Consider the following 17,090-nt stretch of genomic DNA (forward strand, 5'->3'; position numbering starts at 1 on the left):
TTTACCCTCTGAGGCATCTTACAGCCCCTGGTTCTTAAGGGATATCCTAGGACTGGAGAGACGCCTCAGTTGTTGTTAAGAGCACTTGCTCTTGGACCTAGGTGCTATTACCAGCACCAGCGTGGTGCTCACAACCATTCCTAATTCTAGTTCCAATGGTTATGACACGATACTCTGAACGCCACTGGTACCAGGCACACATGTGGTGGACATACATTCTCTATATCCCGTAGATCTGGGATTATTAGCTCCTGATAGGCTCTCTTGAAAAGTCCTGACCTCACACTTGGGATAAAGAATACTGTATCTATCAGTGAATATAATAAACACGTCATGTCAAATTCTGCATGACTAAGCACTGTGTGAGGAAGTCTGAGGAGGGTCTTCGTGCCTCTTTGAATTTACAGCTCATCTGTGCGTCCGAGACACCCGTGGTCCTGGGAAGTAAGTAGACACCATTGTTTTACAGGACTGAAGGACTGAAAAGTAGGAATTTTTTTTTCCTCCAGGTTCTAGACTATTCTAGAACTTCAGTCTTCACACAGGAACCCATACAACACACGAGTTCACGGCCATGAATGCCCAGAACAGATACACATAAAGTCAGAGAGCAAAGCTGCTGGGTGTAAGGAAGCCAGTGGATGACTATTGGGGTAGGTACACATGATGAGGGAATGGGATAGACGACAGCTGTGCCACAGCCACTGAATCTTATCCTTTACATGGGTGCATCCTGTGGCATGTGGCTTCAACAACAGATCTCAGTAAGTATGCTACATACAAGAAAGACACTAAGTATGGTGGCTTATGCCCGCAACAATAGGACTAGGAGTTTGAGACAAGCCCGTCTCCGAAAAAGACAAGCCAAAATAAACCAGAGCCAGAATGAGACAATGACCCCCCCCCACCCCCCCCAAAATAATCCACATTATGTTCAACACTAAAACTCCTTTAACAACCACCCTTGTCCTGAGTCTGGGACAACCTCATGCTGAAGTCCTCTCTCTCAACTACAGACAGATGGTTCTGAAATCCATGTCTGAGGTTTCCGCCTCATGTGTAGGTTGAACTAGTAACTATCTTAAGTCAGATACCAGTTGGCAGTCAGCATGCTTGTGCTGAGAATGGCCATACAGGACAAAACATTCAAACAACGGAAAGGTGAGTGGACAGCAAGCTCCCTGGGGAGCTGCTCCTCTGCCAACTGCCAAAAGCACATGGGTGGGGTGGTCTCTGCAGGTGGAGAGACTTACCTCTACCCAACATCCATCTTGACAGTCCATTTACTTCAGAGTAATTCTGGAAAACTTGTTTACTTAATAAACCAGATCTCCACATAAACCCTTCCCCTCACAGCAACTACTGGCTATATTTTCCATACAGAAACAACAAAACAAAAACTAAAACCAACATACAAACAAAACAAAGCTAACACAGAGACTCTCAAGCACCACCTCACAAGATACACAGGGAATATTTGGTTTTACTGACTGGAAGCTAAAATGGCTACTCTTTCTAAAGCAGGAGCCCAAGGGACAGATCAAAATCCAGAATGAATACACTGAGTGCCTGAAGAAGGTCGTGTGGTCTGAATGGAAGCACTGTGCTCCAGGACACAGTATGGATCACCTAACACACCTGTTAGCCGATTACCATAAACTTTAAAAGGCAGGAGACCTAAATACTATTTGAAAATTTTCACAAAAAGATGTCCGGGGAAGCTCCAAGGCCACACTGGTTTATGGAAATCTGTCTTTAAACCAAACCAAACCAAACCAAACCAGGGGTCTGCGGTGATAGCTCCGTGGTGAAGAGTGATTCCTGATGCTCCCCAGTCCACATAAGCCCATAACCCCCATGACTCCAATTCTATGGGCTCTGATCTCTGTGGGCACCTCCAAAAAGACACACACATAATTAAAATTAATAAACCCTAATTCTAGAAGATCTGACACCCCTTCTGGCCTCCACAGGAACTGAATGCACATAGTACACATAACAAGAAGCAAAACACCCATGCAAAAATAAATCATTAAAAAAAAAATCTCGCCAGGCGGTGGTGGCGCACACCTTTAATCCCAGCACTTGTGAGGCAAAGGCAGGCCAATTTCTGAGTTCGAGGCCAGCCTGGTCTACAGAGTGAGTTCCAGGACAGCCAGGGCTACACGGAGAAACCCTGTCTCGAAAAACTTAATAATAATAAAAAAAATTCTAAGTGAATAAAAAACAAAACAAACTACCGTACACACAGATGAGAGATGTGCAGGTGGGGCCCCAGGGACCCCAACAGCAGGTACAAGGTCTGTCTCTCATTCTGCTGTCTATCTACAAACTCCCTTTCCCCTAACTGGGCTGCCTTTTCCAGCCTTGATAAAAGGTGCACCTAGTCCTACTACAACTCAACATGCTGAAGCGGGTTGATATCCATGGGAGGCCTCCTCTTCTCTTAGGAGAATGGATGGAGGAATGGGGGAGGGGGAGGGGGAGGAAAGGAGGGGAAGCCTTGATAGGGATATAGAATAAATAAATTGATGAAAAAAATTGCAAAAATATATGATTAAAAAAATCTTGCTGGGCAGTGGTGGCGCACGCCTTTAATCCCAGCACTTGGGAGGCAGAGGCAGGCGGATTTCTGAGTTCAAGGCCAACCTGGTCTACAGAGTGAGTTCCAGGACAGCCAGGGCTACACAGAGAAACCCTGCCTCGAAAAACCAAAAAAAAAAAAAAAATCTTTACAAAGGGAAGGAAATTCCCCAATATGAATGGTACACCCAAGATTAGTAGTATCAGGGAGGGGCCCAAACATGGTGCTCCAACCACTTAAATCTGCCAAGTCTGAAATAACAGAAAGAGAGCCGGAGAGATGGCTCAGCAGTTAAAATTAAAAGCACCTAACCATTTGTGATGGGATCTGATGACTTCTGGTGTGTCTGAAGACAGACACGATGGATGGATGGATGGATGGATGGATGGATGGGTGGGTGGGTAGATGGGTGGATGGATAAAGCTTAAAAAAAAGAAAAGAGGAGTAACAGACAGCAACATTTCAATCAGTGTTCTTACTAGTTGTGTAACTGATGGCATCACTTACACTTCATGAGGTAAAGAGGAATGAATTACATCCCCACAACCAAGTAAGGAGACCAGTGAAATATGGGCCCAAATGGCTGATGACTAGATACACTGTAGTAAGTCAGTCAGGAAGCACAGGCTAACAACCCAAGCCTCCGAGATCTTCCTGGGGACAAATGTTACCACGGAACCATCACTGAGGACAGCATAGGCTAATCTTGACTAAGGGCTTACAATGTGCCAGCTCTAAGCTAATCCCGACACCTACTTTACTACAGAAGGGATTGATTCAGAAGTCTAATGACTTGCCCAAGGTTACACAACAGGGAGTCAGGTCTACACTGTCAGTCTGATTCTAACACACCGAACCTCTCTGCTCTACCTACTGATGTTTGTATTAGAAAGAACATGGTGAGTATCGCTCTTACTTGAGAATTGCACTGCAGGTCGAGGGTCTGCACTCTCCTTCTGTCGTAGAATTACTACATCTCCATCTTTTAAACCGTAAGAAGCCAGTGACCTGTGGTTGTCGGTGAGAGGTCTTTCTGCGTAGACAATCTGCAAGGGAAGATCCAGCAGTATCAAGTACAGAGAAGTAACACGGCAACATTTTGCTTTTCATCATGTTTTCTGTGCAAGACCCTCTCCTGGGTTCTGATCATGCCTAGAAGGAAATTCAAAGTCCTGCCTGTCTCCTACTATGAAAGGACAACACAAACCCCATTTGTCTCCATTTAAGGAAAGGCTGTAAGGCACCAGCTCCAGGAACAGACCATAAGTCCCAGAAACTAGGCCATAAGACATCAGCTCCGGGAACAGACCATAAAATCCAGAACGAGATCATAAAACCTCCTCCCAATGAACAGCCTGGGGATAATCACAAAAAACGGGGAAATATCTTACCCCAGAAGGGCCCATCTGTGGTGGGCAGCCCTATCTCATCCTATGGTTAAATGTTCATAACACAGGAATGCTGACCACTGACCACCTCTGACCCCCTAGCACCTACCAATTAAATTTTAGATCACCTAATCCCTCTAGAGAGTTCCTCCTGCAGGCCCCATGCCCACCCCCAACCCCTGTTCCCTATAAGAAAGCCTTCAGGCCTTTGTCTGGGGTTGCTACTTCCAAGAATGGTTGACTGCCCCCAACCGCCCCCCCACCGCCTCCCTGCTGGTTGTTTCTGCAGAATAAACCCTCTTTGTCTTTCTTTTGCATGCTGTCTGAATCTGAGGTCTTCCTTCCACTAGGCCCAAAGGACCTGGCTGATGGCTGCTTCTGACCTCACCCTACTGTTGTCCCAATGAGACACACATTCTCTCAGGTGGTTTGTTTCTTTCTCCTGTCACTTTGTTTAGGTCTCTAGTCAAGTATTACCCTTCAGTGCTCTTCCCTCAAGTCACATACATGTAAAGTGTGCCCCGGACATGGGCTGTGGGTGTTGCTCAATGACACAGCATTTCTCTTACACCCAAGCCCTGGGTTCCAATCCCTAACAACACAACGTACTTTGAAGCAAACGATACTTTTTCATCTAATATGCTACACACTGATCTGCTCCTTAGTCACTCTGCTCAACGGAAATGTAGGCTGTATGGAACCAGTTTCTTCCGTCCAGCCTCCCATCACAGAGGGCTATATAAGGAATGCCCAGAAGTCTTCTCAGGTAATCTTACTTAGCTTTCATTCTGAGCAACCAGGAAAACAGGAATGACATATTCTGGGTATGTTCACTACAAGGTGAACTAGCCAGGAAGGAACATGCAATACTAAGAGGCTAAGGCAGAAAAACATACCAGGCCAGGCACAGCTACTAAAATGCAGTACACATGCAATAACAGTAATTATAGAACAGGTCATGAATGGTGGAGGGAAAGAAATGATGAAGCACAGTACTTACGGAGCAAGTTCTCAATAAATAAGAAAATAAGTAAATAAATAACTTAAAAAACAAAGCATCTGACAAATGATTATAAATTCAGAATTAACAGATAATCGTGTTTTTCAACTGAAAACCAACCAACCCAGACTGGAGAGATGGCTCAGCAGTTAAGAGCTCTTCCAGAGGTCCTGATTTCAATTCCCAGAAACCACATGGTGGCTCACAACCATCTGTAATGGGGATCTGATGCCCTCTTCCAGTCTGTCTGAATAGAGCGACAGTGCACTCACATACATGAAATAAATAAATTAATAAATCTAAAAAAAACAAAAACAAAAAACCAACCACGCAACCGTGGTAGCACTTAGGTGAGTTGCACACTTGCAGGCCTTTCTCTCCATCCCCAAAGACGCTCTGCTCTCGTGCTTGTGAAAGAAGTATAAACAGGAAAGAAAACATGTGAGCTAAGTACTATTAACAGAAATACTCTATGTCCAACACAGCAGCAGAGAGCAGTGTGGGGGGAGAAGGGAGAGAACACAGAGCAGCACACTGGCTGAGCCACACAAGGCTGGGAGGTGGTCCCGATGCCATCATGTAGTCCACAGAACAGACTGGGGCCTGAGCCACAGTCTGCTCCCTGAGCCTATTCTGCACTGGGTCACAAGCTAACTGAGCAACCTGAGCTGGGTATTAACTCAGCCAGGAACTCTGGGAGGGGCCCTGTCACTAGGTGGGGCAAGAGTCAAATTTCTTGTGTCCAGCAGGCCACCAGGACTGATCAAAACAGATGTCCCTTCTAGTTCTTTTTCCGCGCTAAGCCCAGGGCCTTGGACCTGGTAGGCAGCTTGTCTACCACTGAGCTCTACCACCAGGCCTCCTTCATCCATCCACATGCTCTTAGGAAAGCTCCTGGGCACAGAGCGACCGTACAGACAGCATTTACACGGGCCACTCTGACCACTCACTGTCATTCTGCTCCCAAGTCTGTGGTGATGGAGAAAAAAGTCCCTCTTCAAAACTAACTCCTTCCAGAAACAAGAGAACAGAGCTTGTCTGTTCAATTTCACAAGTTTTATACATGACTAGAAATGACTGCAACCAGGTGGATCTATGTGACTTTGAAGCTAACCTGGTCTACAGTTTGAGACCAGGACAGCCAGGGCTATTACACAGAAAAGCTCTGCTCTAAAACTCAAAATGCGTGTCCTAACACATATATTCAGTGCAGATCTCATACTTAAGGCAGAAAACCACGGACTCTTTTTCTCCATGGTAACAAGAAGAGAAAGTGGTGCTACACGTAACTTGTCGGGGTAAGTAGAAAACAACCATAAGTCAGAGCAGAGGTTGTGTACCTGGGTGGCATCAACACCACTAAGCCACTGTTAGGAGGTCACCGATAGCCTGTGGCCTACTATATAGCTTCTCAGGCTCAGAGTCAGATGTCAGTGTATTTAAAGACACATGACTAGTCTCCCAAGGCAGACAGACACACTAGACACTTACTAGAAAATGTACTCATTTATAAAGAAGCAAACTCAGGAAGACAAGAACACTTTCGGGTCTGAGTCTGTGGCTCAGTGGGAAGGCATCTGCCTAGCCCATGGATCCTCTTCCACTGGGACACAATATGAACGTCCAAACTAAACAAGAGCATCCTGCTACCACTGAGTGAGGCTCTACCGGGCTAACATGCCAAGTCCCCATCCACTTAACTCCCATGCTGTCTCACCCGATGTCAATCATTTCAACAGGGATCATTTGTCCAATTTTATGGACCAAAAAACAGAGGTCACACAACCATAAAGAGAAGTGAAACTGGAGTTCTATATGCTTGACATTAAAAATGACATTCTTTTATAGCCCCCAAAGCAGCCTCAGAGACTGGCCTCTAAGTCATCCTCTACCATAAGAATTTACGCCTCCACTGGCAATGCCTGCCTGCCATGTCACGGCCCTGGTTCAACTCTGAGTATGGGGGTATGGGACACGCACAGCTGCTACTCTAAGCACCAATCGATCCTGGGCCTGGGGAAATGTAGCTCAATGGCACAACCTGCAAAGGACATGACAAGGCAGCCTCGAGGGGGAAAGAAATATTGCAATGCCCAGTGTCTTCTTGGTTGGCTCATTTTTTCTTTTACTTATTTTTAGATTTGTTTAAATGCATATGAACCTTTTACCTGCATTTATACGTGTATCTCACCTGCATGCATGTATACACCAGCTGCAAAGTATTTATGTACTTTACCTGCATGTATATATGTCTATCACTTGCATGCCTGGTGCCTGTGGAGACCAGAAGAGTGTCAGATTCTCTGAAACTGGAATTACAAATGTTTGTGAGCCACCATTTGGATTCTGGGAACCGAACCCAGCCTTCGGCAGGAGCAGCCAGTGTGCTCCTAACTGCTGAGCTATCTCCCTAGCCCCAGTTTCTTCTTTTTAAAAGCATGGCAACAGAAGCCAAGAATAATAGCGTTCACCTTTAATCCTAGCACTCAGGAGGCAGAGGCAGGCAGATCTCTGGACCTCTCTGACTTTGAGGCCAACCTGGTCTACATAGAATTCCAGGACAGCCTGGCCTGGACTACACAGAAAACCCTGTCTTGGAAAAGTTTCAGTAGAGGAGAGGAAGGGAGGGGAGAGAGATATCAGGTTATGGAATACCTCACCCAATCTCCTCAAAATGGGTGGATTAGTTACTTGGCATTGACATTTTCCTCTTCTTCCTCCTCCTCTTGTTTTTTAAAGATTTATTTATTATGTATACAACGTTCTGCCTGCATGTATGCCTGCGTGCCAGAAGAGGGCATCAGATCCCATTACAGATGATTGTGAGCCACCATGTGGTTGCTGGGAATTGAACTCAGGACCTCTAAAAGAGCAGCCAGTGCTCTTAACCTCTGAGCCATCTCTCCAGCCCTGGGCACTGACATTTGTTTAGCCCTGATTTTCAAGGATTTGGCTCATGGTCAGAAGGGCAGAGCAAAGGACTGTTCGCATCACGGCACATCATAAAACAGAGAAAAGGACACAGGAAGACACATCCCAAGGACAGACTTTCAATGACCCTCTTCCTCCAACCAGGCCCCACCTTCACCACCTCCAGGAATTAATTCCTTTTTATTATGAATTCATCAAAGGATTGGTTAATCCATGAGTTAGGTCAGAGCCCCATGATGCAACTGTCTCTGAAAATGCTGTAATAGGCATGTGTGAAGGTGTGCTTCACTGATCCCTGGGAAGGCTAATTCAGTTGTGTTAACAACAAAATTAGCCATCACACTAGGCAGAAAAAATACAAGAACCAAAATCAGCAAATAACCAGGACATGGAGACATACACTGTAATTCCAACACTTAGGATGGGGTTAAGGCCAGGCTGGGCTACTGAGACCCTAGGTCAAAATAGTTCAAGAATGGCAGTAACTTTTCATCTTAAGTCCTTAAATAAATCACCCTTACCTTAGGTCAGCCTGCAATCCCAGCACTTGGGAAGCAGAGGCAGGAGGATAAGTGGCTCAAGGCTAGCCTGGGCTATATGACACCTGTCATCTTAACATGACTTTGCCTAGATCAATGACATCACATCTCTATAAGCCAAACAAAAGGCAAGTTAGCAATGGCTCTGGCACAACTCTTCCCACATCTGTTACCCGTCAAAAGCGAGTATGAGAAACCAAGCCCTGCAATCCAGAACAGCATGTTAGATAAGTCTGTTATTCAGGTGCAAACCTGCAGAACTGGTACCAAAGGAACATTCTCATTCATTCCTCCACCCCCTTTTTGGTTTTTCGAGACAGGGTTTCTCTGTGTAGCCCAGGCTGTCCTGGAACTCACTCTGTAGTCCAGGCTGGCTTCAAACTCAGAAATCCGCCTGCCTCTGCCTCCCAAGTGCTGGGATTAAAGGCGTGCGCCACCACTGCTCCGCTCCCAAAGGAACATTCTTGAGAAACAATTTCAACCTTAGTCAACACCTAGCAACATACTAATTAATATCATTAATACAACTCCAAAACTTTTAAGCACGACATCAAATGTCTTCTGGTACTGCCAAAGGTGGTGGCTCACGCTTTTAATCCCAGCACTTGGGAGACAGATCCCTGTGAGTTTAAGGCCAGCCTGGTCTACAGAGAGTTCCAGGACACCTAGGGTTACAGAGAGAAATTCCGTCTGGAAAAGCAAACCAAACCAAAAGTTCCCTGGTATCTGAAAGAGTTTCCATTTATTGGGGGTTGGGGAGCTAACCCTGTTTTTTCTTTTGACAAGTGCTGGGGATCTAATGCATAGCAGGCAAGCACTCCCAGAGCTATCCCCAACCCAGTACATACTGAAACAAGGTTTCCTATGCACATCAGGCTAGCCTAGATCTCAGAGCTCCACAAGTCTGCCTACCAAGTACTGGGATTAACAGTGTGAGCCACAATGCTCAGCACCCCAACAAAAACTTTTGTTTTGTTTTGTTTTTGAGACAGGTTTTTACTACAAAGCCTTGGCTGACCTGAAACCTGAAATGGAGTCCAGGCTGGCCTTGAACTGTCTGTCTCAAATATCAAACAAAAAACTAACCAAAATCAAACTAACACTCAATGTGCAGTTATCCCTAGGTTATGAGGAATAAGTGAGTGTAGCAATCCTTATTCTTTTCTGTTACGACCTTTCTATTATGACTACTCAGCGTTTACCAGAAAGGAGGAAAAAAAAAAAAAAGAAAGAAAGAAAGAAAGAAAGAAAGAAAGAAAGAAAGAAAGAAAGAAATTACTTAAGGAAATAAACACATCAAAACTAGCCAGCACAGAAACTTTCAGTTTCCATGGTTTAAAATAGCATTTCTGTAAACCACACAGGCTGTGTGCAAAGTAGCATTTCTAGGGTTTCAGCTACTGCTGCTAGCTGCTACTTAAACATGCCTTCATTGAGGGCCCTTCCATTCTGTACAGGCTTTTACTCCACACCACCTACAGAAGTAAACTATGTTTCAAAAGTACTGAGACATTAATTTAATGTGAAGCTAAGTCCTAATAACTGTTTGAGGTCAGCCCAGCCCAGGCCAGCCCCCATCAAAGCATGGCCCTGAGCCTGCCTGGCTGCCACCGCACACTTGCTCTGCTTTCACGGCAACACAAGGGAAGATGGCCTCTAGTCTAACGTGAGTCATTGGATTACAACTGCTATAAGCAGACTAGACCTGTTAAAACCTAACACCTTTCCCAAGTGACTTGCGCACTAATGACGCTGATGAAAGATGGAGCTCCACGCCAGCGCTCCCTGTGTGGGACACACGCGGGACAATCCTTCCAGAGTGTAGGAAGGAAGCCGCATGACCATTTTTATTTCAATCCATTTTTTAGTGTTTTAAAAAATCTACACTTATTCTTGTGTACTTTGCCTACATGTCTATACATGTACCATGTGCATGCCTGGTGGCCAGAGAGGCCAGAAGAGGGCGTTAAATCCTGCTGAACTAGAGTTACTGATGGTTCAGCCAGTGTGGCTGCTGAGAATCAAATGTCTGTAAGAGTCCTCTGTAAAAGCAACAAGTGCTCTTACCGGTTACCTGTCTCTTGAACCCCACTTCCATTCATTCCAGTTCACCCTTCTCCCAAGCCCCACAGGGTTTCTCTGTGTAGCCCTGGCTGTCCAGGAACTTGACCTGTAGACCAAGCTCACCTTGAACTCAGAGATCTACCTGCCTCTGCCTCCTGAGTTCTAGGATTAAAAACAAGCACCGCCACTCGGCTTAGCTTACCTTTTCTTGATGTAATTTTGCATCTATTTATAATGTACACTATTAATGTATATAATGTAACCGATGAATAGTATATGCACATACATAATACCTACTAGCTGTGCACCATACTATGCTGTGTACCATGCTACATGTAACATACAACTGAATATACACACACATGTACAATACATAACACAGGCATTTAGGTATAAGGTACTGTGAGCAGGATCAGAAACACTTCACTTGTGGGGCTATAGTACACATAACATGAGAATAATAAATTTAGAACAGAAACCATCTCCACCTGCACATGTGATTAAAGTGGGACTCCAAGCCAAGAAACAGGATAGAAGAAACTAAAGTAAACAGACTGAAGGAAAGCTGAGAGGAAGGGACAAAAAGAAAAACTGGTTGTGGAGCTCAAACAAGACACCACTGGGACTTAAAAAAAAAAAAAAGACGATAATGTTTATTTTCATGATCCAATGAAAGGAAGTGACTCAAGTGTCTGGGGCGGATCCTGTTCCTGTCTGAGGGGTTCAGCCAGTGAACTAGACAAGCGACCCCCACTTAAAAATCAGCTCTTAAAATAGACACTAGGTTGTCAGGTTACATAGAGCCAACAGCACTAACCTGAAAAACAGGGTGCTGTTTACAGCTATTTAATACAGGCTTAACACTGTTGGAGTCTGGGTTTCTGTATGCTAATTTGGGTTGGGAAGAAAGTAAATACCAAATTTACTTAGAGAAGAACTTAGAGCTAGCCTAATTGTTCAAATGGTACCCTTCAAACCCCAGACTGGAGGAAGACAGAACACTCCCTAACCATACAATTATGATTCAGTCTGATAGCCCCTTTAATTCACTTAACATTTTTACAGACATCTGATGCCATGGGCTGGGCAGGGAGTGTGTGTAACCCAGTGGTAGCACTTTCCTGGCTGCCGTGAAGACAGGATGCAGGAAGAGAAACAGCTTCAAGCTCTGTCCACCTTAAGTCCTACTAACAAACTCAAAACTATTCCCCATCAGCTGGCAACTATAACTTGGGTAATCAAAATACACACACACACTTAAAAAAAACTTCAAAAGTGAAAAGTGGCAGGGCGGTGGTGGCGCACACCTTTAATCCCAGCACTTGGGAGGCAGAGACAGGCAAATTTCTGAGTTTGAGGCCAGCCTGATCTACAGAGTGAGTTCCAGGACAGCCAGGGCTATACAGAAAAACCCTGTCTCGAAAAAAAAAAAACAAAAAAAAAAAAAGAAAGAAAGAAAAAAGAAAAGAAAAGTGAAGTTGGGCATAATGCATTCTTGTAATCCCAGCAGTACTGGAGCCTGAAGCAGGAGGGCTTCTGTCTGAGGCTAGCCTTGGCCCCAATAGTTGAGACCTTGTCTTTAAAAAAAAAAAAAGCAGCTGGTCATGATGGCTCAGTGCCTTAAATGCAAACATTTGGAAGGCAGAGTCAATAGGGATCTCTGTGAGTTTAGATGGGTGCCAATGTGTTCTATATAGTGAGACCTGCCTTAGAAACCAACCAACCAACAAAAAACCCCAATCAATTCCAAGTCAAAGTCCCCATCCCCCACCACACACTAAACTCCTTGGTCCTAGCTTGCCCCTGCCACCAGTATGAGGTTGACCAACAAGAACCGGATCCTAGGTTTTTGTGGGTTAATTTTTCTATGGAAATTGGGGGGACTGTTTATTTCCAACTTTTTGCCAGACTGCATATGTGAGGGACACCTCCTTCCCTAAAATAGATCCTTCCAGAAAGAGCTGCATGCCAAGGTTCTAAAGTTCACATTGTGTAAAGGAATCATACTTCTGAACAAAATATTGCCACATGTTTACCATAAGTCAGGACAGAACAAGCAGTCGTTGGGAAATAGTTTTTGGAATTATTTCATAATTGCAGAAGGAAATAAAAATTTACATTCTGGGGCCTTGGGAGATGTCTATAATTTTCTGATGTTTACACTACACCCAGAGGGGTCCTCTTTGGTTAGAATCTTAAGAGATTTAGTGTAAAGGTTACAGAATAGCCCACCTATTGTTTGATGAAGTCTACTAAGGGCTCCAAAGCATTTTGAGGATATATTTTCTTTTTAAAACATAAGAAGGTTTGAACTCGCCACCGAGTCCCTCGGGGGTCTTCAGACAGTAGGCCATTTTCAACCTAAAATCCTTCGAAAGCACTGAGCTTTGAACTGACCCAACTGAACTGGGCCTAGAAAGGAGGAGGGCTTTGGCCTGAGAGAAGCAGACAGAGTTGACCTAACCATTACTTTAATATATATAATAAATTAACCAGAAACACAAGCCGTAGGGATTTCCAGAGACGTCAATGGCAGAGCGAGTCTCAAACTTTTCCCCCCTCACTTCCAACTGCAAATCTGCCTTCTCCCAGGTAAACTGCGCATATTGAAGCGGTCCTAATAAGCGAACCCAGGCCAGCGTCTTTCTCCCAGTGATCCAAACTGGTATTTCTGGTTGGAAAGGCAGGAGGTACGGGATGAGGACCCAGGGCTCCTGAAAGCCAGAAGGTGGGGAGGGCTGCCCGCCCGTGCACGTGCCCCTCTAGCTGCAGTGGGTGCATCTACCGGCGGCTGCAGGACTCGGCGCCCGCCGCCCCCCAGCTCCCCGGCCGCAGCGGCTGGAGGCCCCGCTCGCTGCCCCGGCGTACCTGGCTCTCGGCGGCGGGGATGCCGGACTCGAGCTCGCACAGCGCGCGGAAGTTGTGCAGCTCGAAGTCGGCGTCGACCTGGAGGGAAAAGGTCACCTCGGAGAGGTCCCTCCGCACACAGTACACGGTGAGCAGCATGGCCCGGGCCCGACCCGGCTCGGCTCGGCCCGGCCTGGGCACTGGACGGAGGGCAGCCGGCGACAGGAGGCCTGGCGGTAGCTGCGGGAGGGCGGCGGGCGCGGGCTGCTCGCTCGCTCGCTCCTTCCCTCCCTCACACGCGCGCAGTGACTCACTCGCTCCCGCCCTCAGCAGCCAGCGCGGCCGCCGCCACCCGCCTGCGAGGCCGTCTGCCTGCCGGCCTGCCTCCCACCGCTGCCGTCAAGCGCGCGGGCCGCCCGGCGCCCCGCCCCGTCGCAACGCGACGGCCGTAAAGCGCACCAGGCTGCGGCCGCCTTCGCGACGCTCGGGTGTGGGGCGGGGCTGGAGGAACTGGAGGGAGGAATGAGAATGCGGGAGTGGGGAAAAACCACGGTTGGTGGATTTAACACTTTTGAGCTCGGGAGTACAACAAGATCCCTATCCCAGCTATTCGTCCAACAGGCACCTACTGTGTGCGCTTGGCGTGCACATAAAAAAGGATGAGAGGCACGAATCCTCATCCTTGATCCTTCATCTGCTATGATAGACTTTAAACAAAGCTTGCTTTCTTTTTTTTTGTTTTTAAACAAAAACAGGATTTCTCTGTGTAGCCCTGGCTGTCCTGGAACTCACTCTGTAGACCAGGCTGGTTTCGAACTCAGAAATCCGCCTGCCTCTGCCTCCCAAGTGCTGGGATTAAAGGCGTGCGCCACCACTGCCCGGCTAGCATCTTCAACAAGTTTTAATGGACACTGTCAGGGATCGGGAGATGAAGATGTTATTAGGTAAAGCATGCACGATGCTTTCTAAAGCAGAGCAGGTCTGAGATGACCAGAGCAAGTTAGGCAGATACAGGAGGGTTTTCAAGAATCAGCTGAGGTGGAGTTTTGAATGATTGGAGATATATATATATATAATTTTAAGTGTATAGTGTTCTGCCTCTATGTCTGTACACCATGTGTCTGCTGATACCCTGGAGCCAGAAAAAGGTGTCTGATCCCCAGAAATTAAGAATTGTAGAAGGTTGTGAGTCACCATGGGAACCTGGATCTCCCGTGAGGACAAGCACTTTTAGTGGCTGAGCTTCTCTGGGATGTGTTTTCTACTGTGGCTCAGGTTCTTGGTTCCTGAGGAACTTATTTTTTCCAAACATGGCTATAACAATCGCCTCCACCCTGTGAGTTTTTCCTCCCACTGAGAAGTGCCATGTGGGGCTGGAGAGATCGTGCAGGAGTTGAGTGTTCTTCTTGTTCATTCAGAAGGTCTTGACTCAGTCCTTAGCGTTAATGTTGGGTGGTTTGCAACAGCCCAGAGATCCAGTGCCCTCCTCTTGCATCTTTGGGTACTGCATGAACTTGGTGCATGCACACACACAAAATAAATAAGTCTTAAATGAAAAGTGATATGCAAGGTAGGCATGATGGCCCATGCTTGTAATCCCAACACTCGGGAGCTAGACTCGAGAGGGCCGCCAGTTTTAGGCACCTGACCCTGTTATTGACACTGTATCTCAAGACGGGGCAGGAGCTGGGCTGTGTGGCTCAGTTCATAGAGTGCTTACCCAGCATGCATGAAGCCCTGGCTTCAACCTCCGGCATTACATACACTTAACCATGTACATGCCTATGATCCCAGCACTCTGGCAGGAGGATCAGAAGCTCCAGACCATTCTCAGCTAAAAAGAGAGTTTGAGACCAGTTTGACTCAGAAAAAAAAAAAAGTCCCTAAGTTTGAATTGTGACATAGGCTGACTCTGTGTAAGGAGCACTGTCTGATGGATTCTAAGTGCAGGTCTAAAGGACAACTCGGATTTAACTTGGTTCTCTTAGACAGTTCACTCTTGGGATCCAGTGAGGAAGCCCACATTCTCTCTCGAAGCAAGAAAACTATGGAGAAGAAAGACACATAGCTACTCCAGGCAACACCTTAGCTGAGGGCAAAGCTGCACACCAGGAAAACCTAGCAAGTGTCTGAGCTTAGAGCCTCCAGATGAACTCAGCCCTAGCCACTGAGCCATGGAAAGCCTTTGAGACTTTCCAGATGAGACTCCAGAGAACCATCTCCTCCATATGCTGTACTCTCTCTCTCTCTCTCTCTCTCTGAATTTCTGGCTTGCAGAATTTGTGACCATAATAAAAGGTCATTGAGAATTAAAACCACAAACAGGGACCACTCGCTTTGGTAGCTGTGGTGACTGTAAGTGCAGAAGTGGGCAGGGGGCCTCTGTAAATGAAGAGTCCTCACAAACTGTTAAAGGCTCATGTTCACTGGTGGCCTTTGGGGGACGTGACTGGAATATGAGAGTGTCAACCCCATCCTGGATTCACCCGCTGCGGGACTCACAGTTGGATGGATTTCCGGGAGATGGTGGGTGGGTGGTAGAAAGAAGGTGGGACTGATTGGATGACGTGGATCGGTGATGTCATGCCTATGAAGTGGATCGGTGATGTCATGCCTCTGAAGGGAATAGCTTGTCCCAGGTTTGTCTCACCCCCTTCCCTTCCTCCCCCCAGTTGCTTCCATCCCTTCCTTCTTCCCAGCTTTCTTTCAAGAAGGGAAAGCTGTCTCTGTCACATGCTACCACTGCCTCTGTGGTTTTCCACTTTACCGTATTCCCCATGCTAGTGGAGCAAATGGATCCAAACCCTTCTGACCATGAGCCAAAAGGAACTGTTCCTCCTTTAAGTTGGCATCTCCAGGTAATTGGTCACAAAAATCAAAAGTTCACTTCTTAAAGCCAGGTGTGGTGGCACCTACCATTAGCTCCAGCACTTGGGAGTCAGTGGCAGGTGGATCTCTGTGAGTTCCAGGACAGCCTAGGCTACATACTGAGACTCGGAGTTTTTTGTTTATATTGTATTTACATATGAGTGTTTTGCCTGAAGCTATGTATGTGCACTGCATTTAGGCCTTGTGCCCTTAGAGGTCAGATGAGGAAGTCAGAGGCCCTGGAACTGGAGTAACAGATTGTCATCATGTGGGTGCTGGAAATTGAATCCAGGTCCTCTGTAAAAACGAGAATTGTTGGTTGGTTGGTTGGTTGGGTTTTTTTTGTTTTTGTTTTTTTTGTTTTGTTTTTCGAGACAGGGTTTCTCTGTGTAGCCCTGGCTGTCCTGGAACTCACTATGTAGACCAGGCTGGCCTCGAACTCAGAAATCCACCTGCCTCTGCCTCCCAAGTGCTGGGATTAAAGGCGTGCGCCACCACTGCCAGGCTGTTTGTTTGTTTTGAAACAGGGTCTACCTACAGAGCCCTGGATATATTAGGAGAACAAGTATTCTTTAACTGCTGAGCCCACAAAATAAATCTTAAAAATAAAAAAGTCAGTCAGTCACCAAAAAGATATATGGTTTGATTCTAAGTATATAAAATATCTGAGAATGAAAATCAGCAGAGATAGAAAACATACCTGTGGCTGCTAGGGGCTGAAAGGAAGAGACACTACTTGTGTCGTGACTGCTGGTAGGTACAGAGCTGCTTTGTGTGTGTGTGGGGGGGGTGATGATCAGATTCATTGTGGTGAAGATCAGTTAACTCTACTGAGCTGAGCTGGCTTGAGGGTGTGCTCCTGTAATCTC

General features: G+C 46.3%; 1 protein-coding gene across 1 annotated transcript in view; it reads right to left on the reverse strand.

Annotated features, from left to right (window-relative positions):
* The window catches only part of Ddi2 (DNA damage inducible 1 homolog 2), a 46,580-nt gene extending 32,859 nt beyond the window's left edge, over positions 1-13,721 (reverse strand). The window contains exons 1-2 of the mRNA XM_028754044.1: positions 13,375-13,721; positions 3,501-3,630 (exon numbers count right to left, since the gene is read on the reverse strand). Coding sequence (XP_028609877.1) covers positions 3,501-3,630; positions 13,375-13,512 — 268 coding nt within the window. The 5' untranslated portion in view covers positions 13,513-13,721. The remainder of the gene's footprint in view (positions 1-3,500; positions 3,631-13,374) is intronic.
* Positions 13,722-17,090: the final 3,369 nt, after the last annotated feature.

This window comes from Grammomys surdaster, unplaced genomic scaffold, assembly GCF_004785775.1.
Source record: "Grammomys surdaster isolate TR1022 unplaced genomic scaffold, NIH_TR_1.0 125977, whole genome shotgun sequence".
Classification (NCBI taxonomy): Eukaryota; Metazoa; Chordata; class Mammalia; order Rodentia; family Muridae; genus Grammomys; species Grammomys surdaster.